General features: G+C 40.9%; 2 protein-coding genes across 2 annotated transcripts in view; one reads left to right on the top strand and one right to left on the bottom strand.

The window, feature by feature from the left end:
- Positions 1-11,044, top strand: part of chd1 (chromodomain helicase DNA binding protein 1) — a 40,474-nt gene extending 29,430 nt beyond the window's left edge. Inside the window, exons 29-36 of the mRNA XM_079656747.1 lie at positions 378-521; positions 3,602-3,871; positions 3,991-4,104; positions 4,619-4,797; positions 6,478-6,577; positions 6,659-6,710; positions 8,150-8,501; positions 9,548-11,044. Of these exons, the coding sequence (XP_079512873.1) occupies positions 378-521; positions 3,602-3,871; positions 3,991-4,104; positions 4,619-4,797; positions 6,478-6,577; positions 6,659-6,710; positions 8,150-8,501; positions 9,548-9,827 (1,491 nt within the window). The 3' untranslated portion in view covers positions 9,828-11,044. The remainder of the gene's footprint in view (positions 1-377; positions 522-3,601; positions 3,872-3,990; positions 4,105-4,618; positions 4,798-6,477; positions 6,578-6,658; positions 6,711-8,149; positions 8,502-9,547) is intronic.
- A 1,095-nt stretch (positions 11,045-12,139) lies between these two features.
- Positions 12,140-24,068, bottom strand: reep5 (receptor accessory protein 5). The gene is made up of 5 exons (XM_079656752.1): positions 23,856-24,068; positions 23,647-23,740; positions 15,377-15,515; positions 13,526-13,694; positions 12,140-12,765 (listed from the first exon to the last, which is right to left on the bottom strand). The coding sequence occupies exons 1-5, from the start codon at positions 23,971-23,973 to the stop codon at positions 12,716-12,718; spliced, it is 570 nt and encodes a 189-aa protein (XP_079512878.1). The 5' UTR covers positions 23,974-24,068; the 3' UTR covers positions 12,140-12,715.

Raw genomic sequence — 24,068 nt, 5'->3', positions numbered from 1 at the left:
AAGAAGTGACGTCAGCGGCTTCTTTTTCCTAATCTTCCCTCAGGGAACTTATTCCAGTGTGAACGCGATCGGCTCTTTAGTTCCATGGGGGTACTAAGTGCTGGGAACTAAGTACGGCAAAGTACTTGGTGTGAAAGCGGCTAATGATACACGATAGATAGATACTTAGGTACTTTGGTACTTTATTGATCCCAAACTGACAATTTATTTTGTCCCAGCAGCAGTGTTGTCAAGCATTACAGTCAAAAATATTTGAAAAGACATCTGCAAAATTGTTAGTCTAAACATCTGTATCTGCTGATTTATTTGACATCGTCTCATCAGTTATTCAAATGTATTTCTACTCTTAATTCTCTACGCTCCTTTGTGTCGTTTAGGCCAATTCACGGAAGAGGAAACCGAGAAATAAGAAGAGCAAAACTCAGAAGCCAATTAAGACCGAAGAGGTGCTGAAGAGCACGTCCTCGGACCCCCCATCGGACAAGAGGTCGGACGACGAGGACGAGATCGAGGAGGAAAAGGTATTTAGTAGGGATGGGAATTTGAAAGCAGATTTATATTCGAATATTCGACCCCCATAAAAAAACGGTTATCCGAATTTACATATACAAAAAAAGTTATATATATAATAAATAAATGTATTTAAAATGGCACTGTCGTATACATTTAATTAATCCATTTGATAATGTCCGGTAGTGGCTCAGTCAGTAACGGCTTGGACTGGGAGCTGTAGGGTCGCCGGTTCAAGTCCCCGACCAGACCTAAAATATGGAGTGCGGACTGCTGCTTGGAAAGGTCCCAGTTCACCTCCTGCCCTGCCGTGGTGCCCTTGAGCAAGGCACCGTACAACCCACTCCCATTGCGATGTACAATAGCTGCCCACTAGTGGCTCCTAGTACTAGACTCCTGGCACTAGGATGGGTTAAAAGCAGAGAACAAATGTCACTGTGTGCTCCGCATGTGTGACCATTAAAGATGGTTTCATCCCTCCGATTCTATGTAATCAACTTAGGCAACCCTCCCATAAAAAAAAAAATATTCATAACTCATATTCGAATACCTGAATCATTTAGAATATTCGATTTATCTTTCCAATCCCTAGTATTTAGAGACATCTCGCACTGCTCGCTGCAGTGTGAAATAACTGGGTGTTTCTCAATGTCGAGGAAGGATGCTCCAGAGCCACTATTTCAAGGATGCTACGTCATCGAGTCCCGCCGAAGGACTGTTCCAATGTCCAGGATGCTTGGAATTCTACCGAGGCCGGCGTCCTTCGTTGCGGGAAATTACGAGGCTGCAAATCAAGCCCCCAGCAAGTGCACCGGACTCTGAGGAAAATATTCGCTGTGGCCAAATGGCGGTACTACAACTTCCGTATCAGTTGCTGGGCCCGGAAATACTTTTTCCCATTGACTTACATTGGGAAAGAGACGTCTGTAAATCATTGGATAATTTTTTTTAAACTAAATAACTAACCAGTATGAACGTTTGTATAGCCCAAGTTGTAAAATGTGCTAATAACGTTATTCTGAGAGTTATTTTCCTCGGCACTATGAACGTGCATCTAACTCACGGGGCCGCGCCGCCCGGCACGTTCATGTGACGTGTTCAGTACTACATGAGTTTTACCTTTACCCATGGACGCACAATAAGATCGGATTATATGAATACTTTCGTGACGTTTCGCTCTCTCAAAAGTTGTGCCATTTTGTCATCATGCACCAATGAGCAACTCTCATAGGACGGCACGTATCCAGTTCTTATTATATATCCATGGTCCTACCAAGGAAGCGTCCTTGACATTGAGAAACACCTACTGCTTCAGTGTTTCCCCTAGGTTTACTGCCTTGGCAGGGTGCTGCTCGGGTACCTCGAAAAAAAAATTCGGGGCACCCAACATTTTTTTATCCTTTGGAGCAGAGAGAGGGGCTGTGGATTATTGTCATTGATATCGTACAGTAACAAAGTATTTGTACATTAAAAAGTAATAAAGTACAGTGTTACACTGTACTTTATTACTTTAATTCAAACTGTATTCCCTTCTTATCATGTAGCCTACACTTCTTCCTTTCATTGATACATTTAAATCACCTGACTACAGCATATAACATACCTGCTGCAACCCTGTGCTGCTGCTGCTTCTCTCTGCCTCATCCTCTATTGCTGGAGGCAGCTCCACCTCATCTGATCTCTGATATGAAAGCAACCGTGTTATGATCATATTGAGCTATTGGTGTGAGTCTAACATTAAACAAGCAGTCTGCTTGTCATACATTGCTGACGATACATTTTAAGTGGCAATTTGTTGAGTCACTGCCGCTAAATGTCGGTAGCATCAAGCTAGCAAATCCTGCATTAGCCTCACATCAACAAGTGACAGAACATCCAATTATCCTGAGCTAATTTACTGAATAAAACGACTCACATCTCCTGTCTTTTTTTTCACCCAACTCATTAGACTATTCTTCTGCTGGCGTTTGATTGTTGTTTTCTGTCAAATTCAATACTGTAGTTCAAAACCGCGGTACCTGCTCACCATCTGTGAGCTATTTTTAGAATGCGCACGCTACGTTCGTTGTCTCCTGTGACGATAACGGCTTGCGGTTAAAAAATAATAATAAACGAATTTGAAACTGGGGGGACCCACAAACGGGCAGACTGCAGAGCTGTTGTTCTCCTCCTTTCCTCCGCTTTTGTCTCTGATTGTGAGTGTGTGCATTCTCGTGTGTGTGTGTGTGTGGGGGGGGGGAGCCCCGCCCTTCAGAAACAGAGCGGAGGGAGAATGTGAATACGCAAGGCTGTGGACACTGAAACATGCACATTGGATAAATAACATAGGCGTTTAGTTTATTTAATAAAAGAGCACATGTTCAATGTGAAAGTGACCGTAGATATATTACTTCAGTTGCAATTTGGTGCTATATACAGGGGTGCACATAACTGGTACGCAGGTACGCATGCGCGGCAACAATCCGAAATGCGTACCGTCTCTTGTGTCACAAAGCGCATTTGCGTACCGACGTACTTGTGAAGCTTTTCCAGAAGGCGGTTAGATCACCGGACGACAGAGTCGGTCTCCGTGTGCACAGACAGAGCTGCTGTTAACGTTGGTCTGTACAACGGAATTGTGCCAAAACTACGCCAACCGGCTGTGGAGGGAGACTCCCCCCCTTCACTGGAGAACTGCGCTAAAACAGCTGATCACAACGGTCACACTCTGTGGTCACAGAGTACTAGCCCCCCCCCCCCCCCCCCCCCCGTCGACTTTCCTGAAGTACTCCACAACCACCGTTCGTGATACAGAGGGCTTCATCAAATAACTTTGAGTGGAGCCAGAAGTTGGAGTACCAAACACTGACTCCAGGTACTCATCTGAGTACCTCACTGAGAAAGTTATGTGCACCCCTGGCTATATATATATATATATATATATATTTTTAAATAATAAAAAAAAAAAATGTAAATTAAAAAAAACAAAAAAAAAAACACCTTGAATTTTCAGGCAGGGCGCGGGGCTCCGTTGGCAGGGCGCAGCGCCCCGCCAAGACAATGGTAGGGGAAACACTGTGCTTCCATGTGTAACACTTTTAACCCCCTTCAGGAGGTGACACCGGTGAAGGCTCAGAGCAGACGGGGCAGAGCAGACCGGGTGGTGCCGAAGGAGGACGAGGACGAGGAGGAAGACGAGGAGGATGAAGACGAGGAGCCTGAGCAGGAGGAAGTATCGTCGTCGGGGGAAATGGAGATCAAAAAAGAAATCAAAAAGGAGAAGAAGGACGACAGTTGGGACTTTAAAGAAACCAAGGAGCCAAAGGAGAAGAAGGAGACGAAGCCTCTGGAGGCGGTGTACAAAGAGGACAACCTGGACAAGGTGAAAAAATAGTTTGTGATACTTTCCGTTACTCTATTCGACCTGTTTAGTAAATCAAGATGAAGGCTTTGAGTTCAATGTTTTGTTTGGGAATTAACTCTCCAATCCCTCCTCACCAGAACGAGGTGAAGACTAAGAAACCCGGTGATGTGCCGGTCCATATAACAGCGGGGGGAGAAACCGTGCCGGTGTCTGAGGAGTCTGAGGAACTGGACCAGAGGACCTTCAGTGTGGTGCGTGAGGAACACATTTAGTTAAAAAACAAAACAAAGCCTGGTGTTTAGAGTTTGTTTGGTGGCATTGCACACCCTGCAGGAGCCACATGTCACTGCAAGCTAGCGTAGATACACTCACAATACAGATAATGGTGCTCAGGGGGTCCGCGGGGTCCTAACAAGTATTACAAGTTGATAAATTAATTTAGCGAAAGTTAAGGCGATTAAAAAGTATTAAACAGCACTCTCCAAGGTATCACATTTTGTATCTTGTTTTCAATAAGTATATAAATTGTCCAAAGAGGTTGTATTCTACAGTGTGCCTGAATGTAATCATTGCGTAGGTGTGTAGTGTGATTCTGTGTAGTTTATTTATGGCATCCCGTTGGGTTTGACGTCATCTGAACAGGACATCGCACGCTCACTGCTTGATAGCGCGCTAAGCTCCGTTTACGCCGGTTGTTAAACAACATCGTTATGGGGAAATGCAAGTTTGAACGTAGCCGAGTTGACTGAAGTTTTATGGTTGCAGTGTAAGGAGCGGATGCGGCCGGTGAAAGCGGCGCTGAAGCAGCTGGACCGACCGGAGAAAGGTCTGTCGGAGCGAGAGCAGCTGGAACACACCAGGCAGTGCCTCATCAAGATCGGAGACCACATCACAGAGTGTCTGAAGGAGTACTCCAACCCCGAGCAGATCAAACAGTGGAGAAAGTAAGCACACACATACACACACACACACACGCACGCACACACACACACACACACACGCACACGCACACGCACACACACACACACACACAGCAGAGGTGGGAAGTAGTGGAGTACAAATACTTCGTTAAATAATGTTTCTGGTATCAGAACTTTACTCCACTTCTTATTTTTCTGACGACTTTTTACTTTCTACTTCTCACATGTTGAACACAAATACCTGTACTTTCTACTTCTTACATGTTGAACACAAATACCTGTACTTTCTACTTCTTACATTTTGAACTCAAATACCTGTACTTTCTACTTCTTACATGTTGAACACAAATACCTGTACTTTCTACTTCTTACATGTTGAACACAAATACCTGTACTTTCTACTTCTTACATGTTGAACACAAATACCTGTACTTTCTACTTCTTACATGTTGAACTCAAATACCTGTACTTTCTACTTCTCACATGTTGAACACAAATACCTGTACTTTCTACTTCTTACATGTTGAACTCAAATACCTGTACTTTCTACTTCTCACATGTTGAACACAAATACCTGTACTTTCTACTTCTTACATGTTGAACACAAATACCTGTACTTTCTACTTCTCACATGTTGAACACAAATACCTGTACTTTCTACTTCTCACATGTTGAACTCAAATACCTGTACTTTCTACTTCTCACATGTTGAACTCAAATACCTGTACTTTCTACTTCTCACATGTTGAACACAAATACCTGTACTTTCTGCTTCTTACATGTTGAACTCAAATACCTGTACTTTCTACTTCTTACATGTTGAACTCAAATACCTGTACTTTCTACTTCTTACATGTTGAACTCAAATACCTGTACTTTCTACTTCTTACATTTTCCAAACAGGCTGGTTCCTTTAGTCTGAATGTGTGTTTGGTGGCGTGATCATTATTATTTAGAGTCATTGCGTGCCTATTGATTTGAACATGATCCGTGTATCCATCATTTCCTGGTCTCCTCTAAAGAAGAGGGACCAATGGAAACGTTGTCATGTTGCCGTTGGTCACCATGGAAACATTCATTAGCTAACAATGACATTATTGTTCTATTAATATAAAGGGAGGTCAGGTACTCTTTAAAACAGCTGCTAGTTATGGGTACTTTTTACTGAAGTACATTTCAAAGCCTCTTTACTTTCACTTGAGTAAAGAACTTTAGTCAGTACTTCTACTTTCACCAGAGTATTTTTAAACACGAGTATCTGTACTTCTACTTGAGGAAAGGATGTGTTTTCTTCTATCCTCTCTGCCTCACAGTGAGGTTGTGTGACGGTTCCCTGGAGTAACCTTGATGTAGAAACAGAAATGTGGAAACAAGATATGAAGCAAACAGTATAATGTGTGATCAGTGGGTCACGTGACATCAGAAACTAGTTTGGCCTTTTGATTTTAATCTTGAATTCTGGATTTTGAACGTGTTTTAATAAACGTTACAACCAGGATGTGAGAGCTACCTCAGAGAAGGGAAAGGCTCCGACAGCTTTACTCTACTTATTATCTCCTAATACTCAGAAAATACTCAAATTGGGATTCACACACACACACACACACACACACACACACACACACACACAGTGACGTAAGAGCCAACCTGGCTCACTGTCACTGATTGAATCAAACTGATTGTTTACATGTTTGTCCTTCTCAGAAACCTGTGGATATTTGTTTCTAAATTCACGGAGTTCGATGCCAGGAAGCTTCATAAACTGTACAAACATGCAATCAAGAAAAGACAAGAGAACGCGCAGGTATGTAAAAAGGCCTGTTGTACTTCTGAATTTGTTATTAAAGTATGACGTCCTGTACCGACATTATCTTTCTTTCCTCAGGCAATGGAGCAGAACACTAGAAATGCAAACACCCACGGATACAAACACACAGGTACAGTCAGCTTAACAATATGTATATGAACCCTTTGGAATAATCTGCATTTATGTATACAATTGTTATAAAATGATGGTTTGATTTTCCCCGTAGGTACAATAATCAACAAATACAATCTGTTTAAACTTAAAGCACACACATTAACGTTTGATATATTGAGAAACATCATTCAAACAATCATTGGAAAAGTCTGTGGACCCCTAGACTTTAACAAAGGCTGTCTGATTTAGGAGTTAGCAAACCTTGTTTTAATCAATGAAACAAGTTTATAAGTGTTGTTTTTGCTATTTGTACTTATTCAAAACATATTTTAAGTTTGCTATTACCAAGAAGCGTCTGCTGATGCCTCACAAAGAATATCTCGGAAGACCTACGATCAATAATTGTTGATTTGCATTAGCCTGGAAACGGTAACAAAGTCATCGTCTTCAGTTAAGTTATATATCACTCCTTATTTAGACATGTCTTCTTTAAAAGGAGCCGTTTAGTGCTCTGCTACTCGGCCTAGAAGTGACCGCCCAGCAAACATTACCTTATAGGCACAACAAAGATAATCAGTGAGGTGAAAAGAACCGTTACATTAGATCTGGTTCAAATCACGCATGAAGCCAGGACAGTCGAAAGGGTTCACATCAAAGGTCATCAAAATCCACTTCTTCATGTCTCCTCTACATCAACATGTGTCCCCTCTTCTCCATGTCTCTTCTACATCAACATGTGTCCCCTCTTCTTCATGTCTCTTCTACATCAGCATGTGTCCCCTCTTCTCCATGTCTCTTCTACATCAACATGTGTCCCCTCTTCTTCATGTCTCTTCTACATCAACATGTGTCCCCTCTTCTTCATGTCTCTTCTACATCAACATGTGTCCCCTCTTCTTCATGTCTCTTCTACATCAACATGTGTCCCCTCTTCTCCATGTCTCTTCTTCATCAACATGTGTCCCCTCTGTGTAAAGAGTCTCTGAAAGTTTCAGGAACAAAGATTCTCTCTCTTTTTGATCCATTTCTATAAAAAGCTGTCTGAAAATGAGCTGATCAGATTTTGGCCACTTTGTGATGTCATAACGATGTTTTGTCTTGTGTAACCATTAGCCAATCAGCAACCAAGGTAACCCCCCCCCCCCCCACCTTATCACCTGAATCTCCGCTTGAGCACTATTGAGTTCTTTGTAACCAAATCTCTCTCAGAGGGGCGTGGGGAGGGGCTCCTTACTTTCATCTAAAGTAACAGACAGAGAATCAGCACTTTGGAAACAGGGCTGAAACAGAGGGGATTATGGGTAATGCTGCAATGATCTGTTTGATGTTTCAGCCAATCAGAGACAGGCTCTGTATATATCTGAGACCTGTAATATATTGATGAAAAACAGTATGATAGGGGACCTTTAAAGATGGACATCGGCTTACTGATGAGCGTGTGGTGTTTGTCTTCAGATATCGAAAGGCTGAAGGACAGCTCTCACCAGGATGAGAGCAGCAGGGACAGCTACAGCTCGGACAGACATCCTCCGTCAGGACGGCACCACGAGAGCAGCAGCAAGGACCGACACAGCTCTGAGCCGCACAGGAAGTCCTCGGGAGGGGAGAGCAGGAAGAGACCGTATACCTCCTTCAGCAACGGCAAAGACCACAGAGACGGAAAAGACCACAGAGACGGCAAAGACCACAGAGACGGCAAAGACCACAGAGACGGCAAAGACCACAGAGACAGAGACCACTACAGACCAGACAGCAGGGACAGGGACAGGGACAGGGACCGAGACAGAGACAGAGACAGACCGGACAGGTGAGAACAAGATTCAAGCATTTTAGGATGTTTCCACAAGGGCCTGATTCAGTTCTGCTGTAATAAATACAACTTTAGGGGCGGGGTTTTGTAGTCCTGATCATCTGTGATTGGTCAAACACAGACACCTTGTGTACTAGGGCTGTCCCGAATACCATTTTTCGGGCTCCGGATATTCGGTAGTAATCAGCAGCGAATATTCGTTCCGCGCGGGGGGGGGGGGGGGGGTGCGTAGTAATCAGCAGCAAACCGCTTCAACACGTGTATTACGGTTTATTCACGGCATTCATTTTGTTATTCTACAGTATTGGTTTTTTATTGTTATTTGTTCATGTAACCCAATTTGTGTTCTTTGAAAGTGAAAAGGATATTGCATTGTGTGTGTGTTACTCTCGGTGCAGTTGTATATGTCTTAAGTGTAATTTGGCTTGGCTTTCTATTTTGTATGGACATGCTTTTATTTTGAAGGAAAGTTAGCGTTCTAATTTTTTTATTTATTGAAATCTCCAATATCAACGTAAGAGCTTGTGCCTCTTCGGGGGGTGCTAACACTTAACCATAAACGTTATCGTTTACTTTCTCCGTCTTTATATGTAGATATTACTTTTTCTCCATTAATCTCCGTCATGTTGTTTCCATAGCAACAACAACTTCCTGTCAACAGCGCTAACTCTCCTTCAAAATAAAAGCATGTCCATAAATAGGAAGCCAAGCCAAATTACACTGAAGACATATACAACTGCAACGAAAGTAACAAACACAATGCGATATCCTTTTCAATATCAAAGAACACAAATTGGGTTACATTAAAAAATAACTATAAAACAACAATACTGTCGAATAACAAAATGAATGCCGTGAATAAACCGAAATACACGTGTTGAAGCGGTTCGCTGCTGATTACTGCGCCCCTAACCCCCGAATATTCGCTGCTGATTACTACCGAATATCCGGAGCCCGAAAAATGGTATTCGGGAAAGCCCTGGTGTCCACTTGCATCTCATGTGTTAAAGTGCCGTCTAACTCCTGATGCTCTGTGTGTGCAGATACTACAACGACAGCAAGCACAGGAAGCTGGACGAGTTCCGCTCCAGAGACCGCCTGGACGTGAAGGACCACTCCCACTCGGACCACCGCTCCTCCTACCGATACCACCCGGACTGGCAGGCGGAGCAGCGCGCCTCGGCCAGCGTCCCCCCCCGATCCCCCCGGGACCAGCGCTCGCCCTACGACTCGCGCTCGCCCATGGGACACCGCTCGCCCTTCGACTACTCGTCAGACCACAAGAGCACACCGGAGCAGATCTGGAGCAGCCGCAAGACATAACAGCAGCTCCCAGGTCTGCTGGTAGCAGCCATAGACTCCGAAACAAAAACACAGCAAATGCCTTACAGGGACTGTGAACTCACTGCAGCTGCAGGAAGAAACACTGTGCATCCACTGCAGCTGCTTCATCTCGGGAACGCCAGGCAGCAGATTAAAAAAAAAAACAAATCATATTTTTGTATTAAAGAGTTTAAAGCTGCAGCGAGACGGCACGCAGCGATTTTTGTTATTTTTATAAACTTTTCTTAACTCTGGAAACTGACACAATTGACCCTGAGAGCTGCCTCATATTCCCAACCAATGACACTGGATCATGTTGTTCTCTGTTTCGTCTGTCCGTCTCCATCATGCTCGATGTGATTATCTACCTTATTTAAGTGTTAACTCGATGAGAAGCCACACAGAAAGAATCGCTTTACAAGTCGATGTTTAAAGGTGTCCGGCTCGGGCTCACCACCTGGCGTACCTCATGTTCAGCATTTCTCATTTTTTCCCTCAGCAGGTTTCTTCGTTTTCCAACCAGGCGTGAATTATTTAATAACATATCTTAGCTGTAAAAAAATAACCTGGATTGTTGTTTTTGGTTTTTTTGGGAGCGTGAGGTGTATCATGATTTTTCCCCCCCTCCTCTTCATTAATACTGTTGTACATTTTTGTAAAATAGTAAATCGGTGGTCTTTTTTCCTCAGGCTTTTTGGATTTATTATGACTCTACTTTCCCCCCCATCAACTCAGGCTTTTTTGTCGTCCTACGAGTGAGTTTCTGTAAAATAGTTCTTTCATGATAATGCTTTCAGAATGTAATTTTTGGTAAAGGGAAAGAATCTTTAATGACAGTTTTATTTACTAATGCTTCGTTCTTCTGCTCGGTAAGTCGAGAAGAATCTGACTTTTTAAAATCATTGTTTGAGATAAAAGTCAAGTTTCTTCCACTAAGAAGCACCAGTTCTGTTAGATCTTAAATAAACTCGACTTTTTACACTTTTTATTTGATTTACCTTTCAGTTTCCTTTTTCTACGTAGGCAATAATGTCACTGTTTCTATGCAGCCAAGTATATTTGTGGTGAACCACCCAACTGAATGAAGTCACTGTTACGGTTCGCACTGTTGTACATAGATTTCCTCTATATTTCAAATTGAATTTACACTGAAAGTGCATGAATTTTTATGAACTGTTTTATAGTTGTTTATGAAGCCATTAAAATCAATCACTGTACTCACTCGTACCAGCTCTCTTTAACACCGTGTGGACTTCTTTATTCTGCAAGGAGGCAGGAACCTTTGGAGGACAGGTGGGTTTCATGGCAAACATATCACTGCTACTAACTTTACACAACAAGTATATTTACAATTGTGAGGTACTTGTCCTTTGAGTATTTCAATTGTATGCTACTGTGTACTTGTACTCCACTACATGTATTTAATACCTTTATTTACTTTACAGATCTGGATGAATGATGTGAAATCTAATCAAGAGTGTACCTGGAGTAAATCCACCAGCTACCCTGCAGTATACAAAGTCATTCAAACTAGCTGCACCTTTACCAGCTTTGAGAACACTTTCATGATCAATCATTATAAAACATATCATATATATTATTCTGAAATGGACCAATCTGCACAATGACTACTTTTACTGTCGCTACTTTCACTATATTTTGATGATAATACTTTTCTACTTTTACTTGAGGAACATTTTGAATGCAGGACTTTTACTGTAACAGAGTGTTCCTACTCTCTGGTACTTCTACTTTTACTCAAGTACAATATCTGAGTACTTCTACTTTTACTCAAGTACAAGATCTGAGTACTTCTACTTTTACTCAAGCACAAGATCTGAGTACTTCTACTTTTACTCAAGCACAAGATCTGAGTACTTCTACTTTTACTCAAGCACAAGATCTGAGTACTTCTACTTTTACTCAAGTGCAAGATCTGAGTACTTCTACTTTTACTCAAGTACAAGATCTAACTACTTGGCCTCGATAGTGGCAGCGAGAGGCTTTGGCGCAGTGGATTAGTGTGGTGGTGTTCAAATCAGGGGGGTCACAGGTTCAAACCCCACTGCAGTCAGCATGTCGTGTCCCTGAGACACTTCACCCCAAATTGCTCACGTAAGTCGCTTTGGATAAAAGCGTCTAACATCAAACATGTAAATAGTGACACCTAGTGGGTCAAATAGGAACTGCAGACTTGCTCATTAGCATTTGTGGATCAAAATATATCATTTGTGTCTGCTCTGTATCCAGGGAAACCCAGTGGCGGAGTGTGACTAAGTATATATACTCAAGTGTTGTACTTGAGAGCAAAGTAAAGGTATTTGTTGTTTATTCTTGCGTGGTTAAAACATACACAAACAAACCGTTGCCAGGCAGAAAACCCACTGGGCTTTTCTGATGTTAAAATTGACAGTAATAGAGAATACAAGAGACATTAACAAACATCTTATAGCATAGTTACATTACAGTGACATATTTAACATTTATACTGATTTATTACATTTGATGTTTAGTTTTTAATCAAACTAACCAACAGTTTACACGAGAAAAGCTTCTTTAAGGACTAAGTGGAAAAAGGTTTTGGGTGTTATTTTAAGAGATTTTTCTGCATTGGATACTTTTATATGTAACTCGGTTTACCAACTATACTTTTTCAATGCAGTACATGTACACACAACAGTGAAATGAATAAAACCAGGACCACTTGAGCGGGTTTTATTTGGTTCATAAATCACATCAGGGCGTGTGTAAGGTCTCACAGCCCCGCAGAGTTAAATAAGTAAATGGCTTTCCATGAAACATGTGACATAAAGATTCAGATTTAAGAACAGTTCTTAAGAACAAACAAGGCAACATTTCTCCTGTCAGAGTCCGACCCCCCCCCTTCTTTACTCGCTCTTCTTCTCGTCGAACATGATGTTGGCCGTGGCTTTCTTGGCTGTGGACACAAACACACACAGAGACACACACAGACACATCAGACATTTTGTGATTCTGATAGCTACCTGCAACTGTACAGAGGTGTAAAGTAACTTCAAGTGCTTAGTAGAATTTTGAGATACTTGTACATAGTAACTTGAGTATCTCCATGTTCTGCTACTTTGTACTTATACTCCAATACAATTCAGAGGTAAATGGTGTACTTGTATGTCATTCAAACTAGCTGCAGCTTTGAGAACACTTTAATGATCAATCATTAGAAAACATATCATATCTATTATTCTGAAATGGACCAATCTGAACAATGACTACTTTTACTATATTTTGATGAGAATACTTTTATACTTTTACTTGAACATTTTGAATGCAGGACTTTTACTGTAACAGAGTATTCCTACACTCTGGTACTTCTACTTTTACTCAAGAACAAGATCTGAGTACTTCTACTTTTACTCAAGAACAAGACCTGAGTACTTCTACTTTTACTCAAGAACAAGATCTGAGTACTTCTACTTTTACTCAAGTACAAGATCTCAGTACTTCTACTTTTACTCAAGTACAAGACCTGAGTACTTCTACTTTTACTCAACTACAAGATCTCAGTACTTCTACTTTTACTCAACTACAAGATCTGAGTACTTCTACTTGTACTTCTCCCACCTCTATGTAAAGTAAGTCACACATGAAGGGAATTGTTATCTGTTTCTTCCCCGTCCCACACATTTCATCACGAGTGTGTTTCCAGTAAATTGTCTCACCCTCGTCTTTGAACTTGTCAGCAGCTTCTGACGCCTTGTCCTTCACAATCTTCATCGCATCGTCGATCTTGCCTTCGTTCTTCAGGAAGACTGGTCGAATGATGCGAGTATAAATGAGGATGGATCCGTTAGAGGCCGTGGGGGCCATGCAATAAACCAGGAAGGCACCCTGGAGAGAGGAGGGGGAGACAAACACAATTTATCTTTTAGTATAATGAATATATATGGCATATTTATTCTTAGAATTAATATATTTCTATTTATTCTATATTGTGTCTTATTTATACCATATATATAGTGTATTCATATGTTCTGTTTGTAATGTGGATACTTCCTTAAACTAAATTATAACACTTAACATCACTCTTCACTTTAGTGCTGTTTTAGACCTTTGGTTGGATGTAAACCGCATTTCCGTTGTGTGCAATGACTATAACGTCGGATCTAATCAGAGATGGCAAAAGTACACATCCTTTAATCAAGTAGAAGTACAGATACTTGTGTTTAAAAATACTCTGGTAAAAGCAGAAGTACTGACTAAACTTCTTTACTCAAGTAAAAGTAAAGAGGCTTTGAAATGTACTTCAGTAAAAAGTACCCATAACTAGCTGCTGTTTTAAAGAGTACCTGACCTCCCTTTATATTAATAGAACAATAATGTCATTGTTAGCTAATGAATGTTTCCATGGTGACCAACGGCAACATGACAACGTTTTCATTGGTCCCTCTTCTTTAGAGAAGACCAGGAAATGATGGATACACGGATCGTGTTCAAATCAATAGGCACGCAATGACTCTAAATAATAATGATCACGCCACCAAACACACATTCAGACTAAAGGAACCAGCCTGTTTGGAAAATGAGAGAAGTAGAAAGTACAGGTATTTGTGTTCAACATGTAAGAAGTAGAAAGTACAGGTATTTGAGTTCAAAGTGTAAGAAGTAGAAAGTACAGGTATTTGAGTTCAACATGTAAGAAGTAGAAAGTACAGGTATTTGAGTTCAACATGTAAGAAGTAGAAAGTACAGGTATTTGTATTCAACATGTAAGAAGTAGAAAGTACAGGTATTTGTGTTCAACATGTAAGAAGTAGAAAGTACAGGTATTTGTGTTCAACATGTAAGAAGTAGAAAGTACAGGTATTTGTATTCAACATGTAAGAAGTAGAAAGTACAGGTATTTGTGTTCAACATGTAAGAAGTAGAAAGTACAGGTATTTGTGTTCAACATGTAAGAAGTAGAAAGTACAGGTATTTGTATTCAACATGTAAGAAGTAGAAAGTACAGGTATTTGTGTTCAACATGTAAGAAGTAGAAAGTACAGGTATTTGTATTCAACATGTAAGAAGTAGAAAGTACAGGTATTTGTATTCAAAATGTAAGAAGTAGAAAGTACAGGTATTTGTGTTCAACATGTAAGAAGTAGAAAGTACAGGTATTTGTATTCAACATGTAAGAAGTAGAAAGTACAGGTATTTGTATTCAACATGTAAGAAGTAGAAAGTACAGGTATTTGTGTTCAACATGTAAGAAGTAGAAAGTACAGGTATTTGTATTCAACATGTAAGAAGTAGAAAGTACAGGTATTTGTGTTCAACATGTAAGAAGTAGAAAGTACAGGTATTTGTATTCAACATGTAAGAAGTAGAAAGTACAGGTATTTGTATTCAAAATGTAAGAAGTTAAAGTAAAAAGTCGTCAGAAAGATAAGTAGTGGAGTAAAGTACTGATACCAGAAACATGTACTTAACGAAGTATTTGTACTCCACTACTTCCCACCTCTGGATCTAATCTATCATTACACTGTATTTATTTGTTAAACCCGACACGTTGACAGAAGCTGGATTACCTTTCCGATATAGTAGAAGGGGAACCAGGAGAGGAAGATGTCGGCGAAGAACTCGGCCACGCTGAAGAGCCCGTACACCACCCAGTAGGTGAGCCACTTGGTGTCGTCGTCTTTTGTGGCGCTTTCAATGGCCTTAATGCTGGGGAGGAACACATGGGAGACAAAACGTTTACATATAAGACAACATGTATCTCCCTTCTGCAAAAGGTTGTTCGATCCAACATGTCCGTCCATCTCCTCCTCTCTTAACTTTATTTTGTTTGTTTTAAATCCCTACCATGACATTCCTGCCTACTTCAATACGTTCCATATCAGACGCTTCCCCATATTTTTGAAACATGAGAAATAATTAAAAAAAATATCCAACCTGTCAATAAAAGTCTAGCAGTGTGTTTGTTCTAGATGGACTGTTTGTATACAGGTTCCAACACGAGTGTGAAATTCTGTTCATGAAAAGATCAAAGTAGTGTAATTAGTAACCGGTTTGAGTTACTTCTACTTGAGTTGTTCAATGTTATGCTACCTTATTCTTCAACTCACATTTTAGAAGCCAATGTTGTACTTTGTTTATCTGACAGCTGTCGTTGCATTACAGAATCAGATTATTAGTTAATACTTAATACGAATCAACTTTTAAAGCACACATCAGGAGGATACGTCCCCTCCTGACCCAGAAAGCGACTCAGCTTCTGGTCCAGGCTCTCGTCATCTCACGCCTAGACTACTGCAACTCTCTCCTGGCTGGTCTGCCTGCATGTGCCATCCGACCTCTGCAGCTCATCCAGAATGCAGCGGCTCGTCTGGTCTTCAACCTTCCTAAATGTTCCCACACCACGCCGCTCCTCCGCTCCCTTCACTGGCTTCCAGTAACTGATAGAATCCACTTCAAGACACTGGTGCTTGCGTCCCATGCTGCGAATGGATCTGGCCCCTCCTACATCCAGGACATGGTTAAACCGTACACCCCAGCACGTGCACTCCGCTCTGCATCAGCCAAACGGCTCGCTGCACCCGCACTGCGAGGGGGACCCAAGTTCCCTTCAGCAGAAACACGTGGGTTTGCTATCCTGGCTCCAAAATGGTGGAATGAGCTCCCCATTGAAATCAGGACAGCAGAAAGCTTACACATCTTCTTCAGACTGAAAACTCATCTCTTTAGACTCCACTTCCAGAGATAGAATTACTAACAAAGCACTTATATACTAATAAAGGACTGGCTGATCTAAAGCCAGTTGAGTAGCACTTGAAATGTTTGGCTCTATGAAACCTGATGTACTTATATGATTCTGTTTTCTTCAAGTTTGTACTTTGTTGGTCGAATGCACTTATTGTAAATCGCTTTGGACAAAAGCGTTAGCTAAATGTAATGTAACATATTGACATGTAAATATACGTTAAATACCCAGCAGCAGTGTATAAAGAAATGAACAATAAATACAACATGTTTTGCTAGCTATGATGGACATGTTAATGCATCAATATGATAATCCAGTAATTTAATATATACCATTCTGAAACGATTACACATACATATAGTACTTTGACTTTTGATACCTAAGGATGTTTTGATGCAAATACTTTTACTACAGATTTTGAATGCAGTATTTTTACAATTGACTGTATACACATTTACTTGAGTGTAAAATCTAACCTCTGGATATACATTAACTAAAGGACTCTTTGATAAGAGACTCGTGGACCCCCCCCCCATCTAAAGGTCTGAACACCGTCAGTCTGCTGATAGAGACACACCTTCACTGAAATGCTGATTGTGTTACGTTCACTATGTGTAGGTTCACTTTAGATAATGAGAAACTGACAAACTGTCAAACAGACTGTGATGCCCTTGTGGGTTCATCTGGAGAGGGGCTGAAGTGGAACAGTCCATTTAGCTAAGGAGCCTTCCTAACGGAGCGAAATGACCCGGAAGTCCCTCAGTAGCAGCCGTTCTAATTCTCTAGATGATAGGAAAGGAGCTTTCAAACTTCCTTTGTAACCTCCTTTAACTTAGGAACCACTGGACCTCCCTAACCGAAAGGAGAGGAGAAAATGATGCCCCACAATGCCTTGCGGCCGCAGCATTTGCCGTCACACAACAGTCGGCCGTTCACGGAAACAAACGATTATGACGGAGAAATTATATCATGAAAGTTACGGTGTTTATTAAGCATTTAAAAACGTATGTGGTAAGTTGCCAAAGTGCTTTGTTTTGAACGTTCATCAGTATTATAATCAAAAAGAGAAATATGAACGTTAGTTTTTACTGAAATGATCAAATAAAGTCAACATTTCACTGAGCTGTGTGGGGCTTGTTCAACTTTTAAAAGATGCTTGAATGGTGATATACACAGTGATAGGTGTTAAAGACTAACGTTTATAATAAATACATTTGTAATGATTTTAAGATATGTTCATAGTTCATACAATCATACGTATTGGGATCATTTGTATTAATGTGGACCGGAGGGAGAGGGTGACGAGCATAAGTTTCACTTTCCTTTTTTATTTCAATTCCAACTTTGGTCATGAAGAATATGTTTCTCTGTTGTTCATAAAGCAACAGCATCAGAGCACGGTGCAGAGTCTCTAGATGAGTCCCTCGTTCTTATTAAACATCCATGTTGTAGTCCGTTGTATAGAAAACTGTAGTTTCCATAGTTTCCTCACAGCAGCAGACGCACACAATGACGTCCGCTGGCGCATCACAAACACGTCGGATAGTGAAAGTGCATTCGGATTCTCTAAAGTACCGCAGTCTCTTCTCCTAAGTCCTTTTGAATTCTCCTATCCACTATGCCTTAACCCCGTGACGTTTCACTCAGAGGTCAAGGAATAGGAGATAGGGTTAGAACTTAGGAGCTGATTTTTGGATTATTCGACAGCAACCAGGGCGTGGCAGCCGCCTTGATTGCAGTAACTCAGGGCACCTGGGTCTGGTGGAGCTATTTAAAGCCTCTCTGCTTCTCTCTCTCTCTGCTTCTCTCTCTCTCTCTGCTTCTCTCTCTCTCTGCTCTTTCCTACAGCCACCCGGTTCGGTTGAGTATGTTATCAGTTACTTCAGTTGCTTCACTTTGTGCACCTCAACACCCTCACACATACATGTCCATGCAACCCTCACCCTGCATTTACACTACTGATACCACCGACGTCCACACCTCATGCTTTACTCATTTTGCACTTAAATTAATTTGGTTAATTTGAATTATTTGCTTAAATAAACGTATTTTGTTAACCGTTGATATGGTGTGTCTCCTCTTTGTTGAGCCGGGTCATAACACAGACCGTGACATGTCCGTTGACTCCTTTAAAAGCAAACTCAAAAGCCGTCTGTCTTTCTTGTCAACTCATTTCCATCACTGAGTCCCCATCTACATTAGCATCACTTCTGTCACATGGCAATACTTATGTTGTTGTATAATGTTTTTATGCTATGATGTTTGTATTTAGTTTTTATCTTTTGTTTGCTTTGTACAGCCCTTTGAGGCGTCTTCTGTGATTTGGGGCTATAATACATTTTGATTTGATGTGTAAAGTGTGGGAAGTTAATTATTTCGCAACAAACTCGTCTATGATGCTCTGAATTATAGCTAATGTTAAATCTACTTCCGTAACACATCCGTACATAACTGTGCAATATATACTTCCGCCTTTAAGCACACACAGTGAATTATGTAACTCCTACTTTTACCTTTAATATTGTTATGCATGCTTCTTAGTTCATATTAAGCTATGTTTACTTGCTGTAACACCCTCTGTGGGACGAATGAAGGTCTTGTGATTCTGATATTAACAATAACAGTGTTCATCTCTCTACGTTGGTACATATGTGTATATCTCCTGGCTTTCATTGTTCATTAGCATGCTTTAAACTTCCTGTAATGTCAGCTGTACACTGTCAGAGTCTCCCTCGCACTATAGAGAGGTACAGGGATAAGTCCTCACACTTAGAAAGTACCGTGGTTATCATTTTACCACTTCCTGTTGCCTCACCTCAAAAACAGATGTGCTTTCGTTAGAAGCCTGAAATGAGATCTGTGGGGAAGAATGCTTTTAGGCCATTAAATACCCCACTTCTATGTGTCTTCAAAACAGCAGCTGCTAACCAGTGACTAAATAAACAACTTAACGTCATCACGGCTAACATTAGCCGCCTTTAGCTTAGCAACCATGATGTCATTTATAGCCTAACATTAGCTTTGTACTTCTGGAAATTGTAGTAACGATTCAATTTGTGTAAACATGTGGAGATTATCCACATTATCATATAAGTGTGTCTGCAATATTTCAAAAAATCTAATAGCAAAATCCCATTCGCTTTTTGTCGAGTGAAGGACCACTTGTGATGCTCACTTCCTGGTTAGCCTACTAAAATAGGTCATCACTACACCGCTCTAATACCTCAAACTACCCCCCCCCCCCCCCCCTTAAACTCTCCCCACGGTTACTATATGTTACTCTGCCCACTGACAGGCAACATGATCCCCCGTGTACGTCTGTGATATAAATAAAGAATACACTTTTCCATGGGTGCAACACAGCAAAGCATGCATGCTTACAGTAAACAAAAACCAAACAATGGCTGCTCTCAGGTCAGTGAGAACATTCAGATGTAACCATGAAACCCCCGAATCAGTCCTAAAAACTACGAACTGCAGACATTAGCATTAGCACATGCAGCTAAGCAAATAACACGTGTGTACCAAAAATAAACCCCAGCAGCCACTAATATTAGACATGGCAGACATTCTGAGTATTTATGTATATCAAGTAAGGAAATTGAATCGTTGAAGCAACAGTTTTTTTTACCCGCAATGTCGTTTCTTCAAGCAATTTTTCACATTTCCCTCTATGTGGAAATACGTAATTGTTCTGGTGTGTAAAATGTATTTTATGAATCCCAATTTGAGTCTTTTTTTAAGGTATTAGGAGATAATAAGTACTGTGAGTGAAGCAGTCAGAGCCCTTTCCTTCTCTGAGCTAGCTCTCCCATCCTGGCTGTAAAACATAATAAAAATGAAAGGGCCAACTAGTTTCTGATTTCACATTATACGGTTTGCTTCATATCTGGTTTCCACATTTCTGTTTCTACATCAAGGTTACTCCAGGGAACCGTCACACAACCTTACTGTGTGTGTGTGTGTGTGTGTGTGTGTGTGTGGTAACAGAGGGCGGGGCTGTTCAAAGGAAACTGAGATTATAACAGACTAGATCCAGGCTGAGGTTTTATTTTAGGTCGTAGAACAAAATGTCCTCAGCTTGTATTCACCACAGAACGTATATATCCAAACACACATTCAGAAGACCACTGACTTCCAGATGAGGGAACAGGAAGTGCCGACTCATTACCGCTCCCCTCTTTAAGGAATACTTTTTTCAGGAAATGTCTGTTTAGTTGTGTACTTGTGGATGTGTTGACATGTGAGCAGCCTTGTGATTTCCTCCACCGACCCTCAGGCATCCACATACTGCAGTAAGCTCTGAAAACAGACTCCAAAGTGCATCTTGGAACGGCCAACATAAATATACAGCCAACTAATTTGGGTTGACAAGCTGTCAATCAAGTCTCAATGGACAATACCCACAAAGATCGGAAAATGTAAATTGCTAAACTCTTATTATGTTGTGATGAGAGATGGTGGAGCGTTCAGATGCAGCGACTCGCCCTTCTCTCTTCAAATAAACAATCATTTAACTTTAACACCTTAAATAAATCTGTAACTGTAGTTCCTTTACATCTTGTAATTTTAATTAACTAATGCTTATTATTTCTGTATTCTCTTTGCTGCTGCTACTGTTTTTAATTACAGTTTTATCCATCGCTGTTTTTATGTATTTGTATATATTTGAAACTGCATAGAGAGAAGCCGGTGAGATAAAATTGTGCACAAGTATAATAACAATAAAGCTCTTGTGATAACTTGGTATTTATATATGTATGGTCTGTATGAAAGCAACTTCACAACTAGATTCTACTCTAATCAGTGGCGATTCTAGAGTCTTTGGGGCCCTAGGCAGACATTCACTGGGGGCCCCTCGAACCAGCCCCCCCCGCCCTCCCCGGAGCGGTGCGGGGAAACGAAACTTAACTTATGAAGCAGCTTTTGACGGCACGCTATGCATGGGGCACCGTAGAGGGGGTTTCCAGACATGTCATTGCAGCAAATTAAAGGGGGTTTCAGGTTGTCGTTGCTGTGGACCTTTTCAAATCGACCTTCTTTGAGGGCCCCCCTTCTGGTACGGGGCCCCAAGCTGTTGCCTGCCTTGCCTGCGCCCCAGACTCTAATGTATTGTTTATGTTGTCAGAAGTATTGTTAGAGCCAGTAGCGTGACGTCTGTAGTCAAGTATGTATAAAGGACTACAATTCCCAGGGTGCCAGACTCTGAAGAGACAGAGATGGGCAAACTGTCAGAAGGACGCAGTCGAGGCGTTTTTTTTAATGGTTAAAGTTATACAAAGAAAGAAAGAAAGACTACCTTTAAAGTCATTCATTATTTAATTGGAGTTCTGCCTCTTTTGTTTGATTTGTTTTGCTTATTGTAAAGAACTGTTTTCTTTGTTGAAATGTGTGAAAAGTGTGTTATCTTATTTGCAGTAAACGCAAAACACAGCATCAACACACCACCGGAGGCCAAGCGAGTCCTTTAATCTGTGAGTAAAGCAAACGCGTCGGAAATGTCTTTAAAAGGACATCGAGACCGGGGTGTTTGCTTTGGTTGCCTGGGAGACAATCTGTCAGTCCAGTGTTACACTCTTTTAACTTTATTTATAACGTGGTATGCATTTAACTCAACTCCACAACTTCATTCATTGAACTCTAATGTATTTCTATAGTCAGAAATGTATCCATAATTCATGTAAGAGTGTCTGATACTGAACCGGTACAAATAGGGAAGGAAGCAGAGTTCCTGTTGTTAGTGACTCATCTACTTTTCATCGTGACTTATTTTCTGCAGACAAGAAAGCTCGTATCACCATGTTTAACTCCTCAAATACCAGATGTTTTATTTCTGAGATCACAAAATGAGAGTGTCGTAAGCAGCACATAATCCGGCTCGGTCTATATCAGGCTCCTCGTGGACTCCTGACACAAAGAGAGGAAAAAGGACTCTCAACATGTGATACTCTGTCGACCACAGAGAGACACACTGAGGGAGATAACACAACCTCGTAACCGTTTAATAAATGACCCACTTATACGTTACGGAGAAGCTTTGTCCATTTCTGATAAAATGTGGCTTCAAGGGACAAAGAAAGCATCCAAAAGTCAGAAGCTGTGCTGCTTTCACGAGGAACATATCAGCTAAAATATCAAGTAGAGCTCAGTCGGAATATTAGAGCCTCTGCATTTCGCTGAAATATAGGGCCTAAAGGCAAGAACACAGTACTTTAAATACATGTAGTACAACATTACTGCTACTACTACCTATAATAAGCAATACATATTATTTAAAAACTAGAAGTATGTGGCTCTAATTCAATCTGTGTGTTCAGGAGTGATACAGGATGACGTAAACAGGAAACAGAACTGTGTTCCCCTACAATTACATTAAAACAGATGTAATGAGATTACTAATACATATTTTTGGGGATTACAAGCAGGATTACAGTGTTACAAAAACCTTAAAAAGAGCATATAGTGTCTGTTGTAAAAGGATCATATTGTACTTCGTTGTTGTACTGTTCTGAAGCTGTACTGTTCTCAAGTACAATTCTGAGGTACTTTTACTTCACTACCTGTTTTAGGCATTTTTTAACTGTTTACTCCACTACATTCATTTTACAAAATGAGTTACTTGCTACTTTGCAGCTATGGATTTATAATACAGAATATAAAATCAACCAGTAATTCATTATGTATATTGTTTTACTACGTTTACGACATACTCTGTTAAAGTAAAAGTAGAAGTACTCAGTTCTTGTATTTGAGTAAAAGTAGAAGTACTCAGATATTGTGCTTTAGCAAAAGTAGAAGTACCAGAGTGTAAGAATACTCTGTTACCATTTACTCTGAATTGTAGTGGAGTAGAAGAACAAGGTAATATAAAATGTAAATACTCAAGTAAAGTACAAGTACCTCAAAATTGTACTCGAGTAAATCTACTTAGTTACTTTACATCACTAACTAATTGTAACGGAACTGTGTGTGTGTGTGTGTGTGTGTGTGTGTGTGTGTGTGTGTGTGTGTGTGTGTGTGTGTGTGTGTGTGTGTGTGTCTGTGTGTGTGTGTGTGTATTGGGTGGGGTGCTGCAGGCCCCTCCTTGATACTCACGATATGTATGCAGGATAGAGGAAGCCGATGAGGTTGCACAGCAGGGAGGCTCCGTACCCGATCACCAGGTACACCGAGATGATCCCGATCACAGCTGGAGGAACACACACCACATGTTACACACACACACACACACTCCTACACACACTACACACTGACAGAGAAACAAAGGTGGAGGAAGCTGGGTGCGATGTGTTTTTTCCACTCACCCACAGCGATGTAGGTCCGGCTGACTCCAGTCTTCGCCTCTATCTTCGCCAGAGTTTCTGTCATGAAGTTCTTCTCATGAAGGAACTTCTCGAACCTGTCTTTGAGCCCCTGCGCCATGGCTGCTCTTCTTTATTCTCAACGATGCTGTTTGTGAGGAGAAGAGGATCAAACTGCGACAGCCTGCAGACACACTGTTTAAAGACGCGTCACCG

The sequence above is a fragment of the Notothenia rossii genome, assembly GCF_949606895.1.
Source record: "Notothenia rossii genome assembly, chromosome: 11".
Lineage (NCBI taxonomy): Eukaryota > Metazoa > Chordata > Actinopteri > Perciformes > Nototheniidae > Notothenia > Notothenia rossii.
The sequence above is the reverse complement of the archived record's forward strand: the minus strand, read 5'-3'. Positions and strand labels throughout refer to the sequence as shown.

What these genes read in the sequence shown, in the direction of transcription:
- reep5 (XM_079656752.1), bottom strand. Translation starts at nt 23,973, where the DNA reads ATGGCGCAGGGGCTCAAAGACAGGTTCGAGAAGTTCCTTCATGAGAAG. An exon ending in CCGGACCTACATCGCTGTGG is followed by an intron (nt 23,741 to 23,855) that starts GTGAGTGGAAAA and finishes GTGTTCCTCCAG; the next exon opens with CTGTGATCGGGATCATCTCG. An exon ending in CTCTATCCTGCATACATATC is followed by an intron (nt 15,516 to 23,646) that starts GTGAGTATCAAG and finishes GTTCCTCCCCAG; the next exon opens with CATTAAGGCCATTGAAAGCG.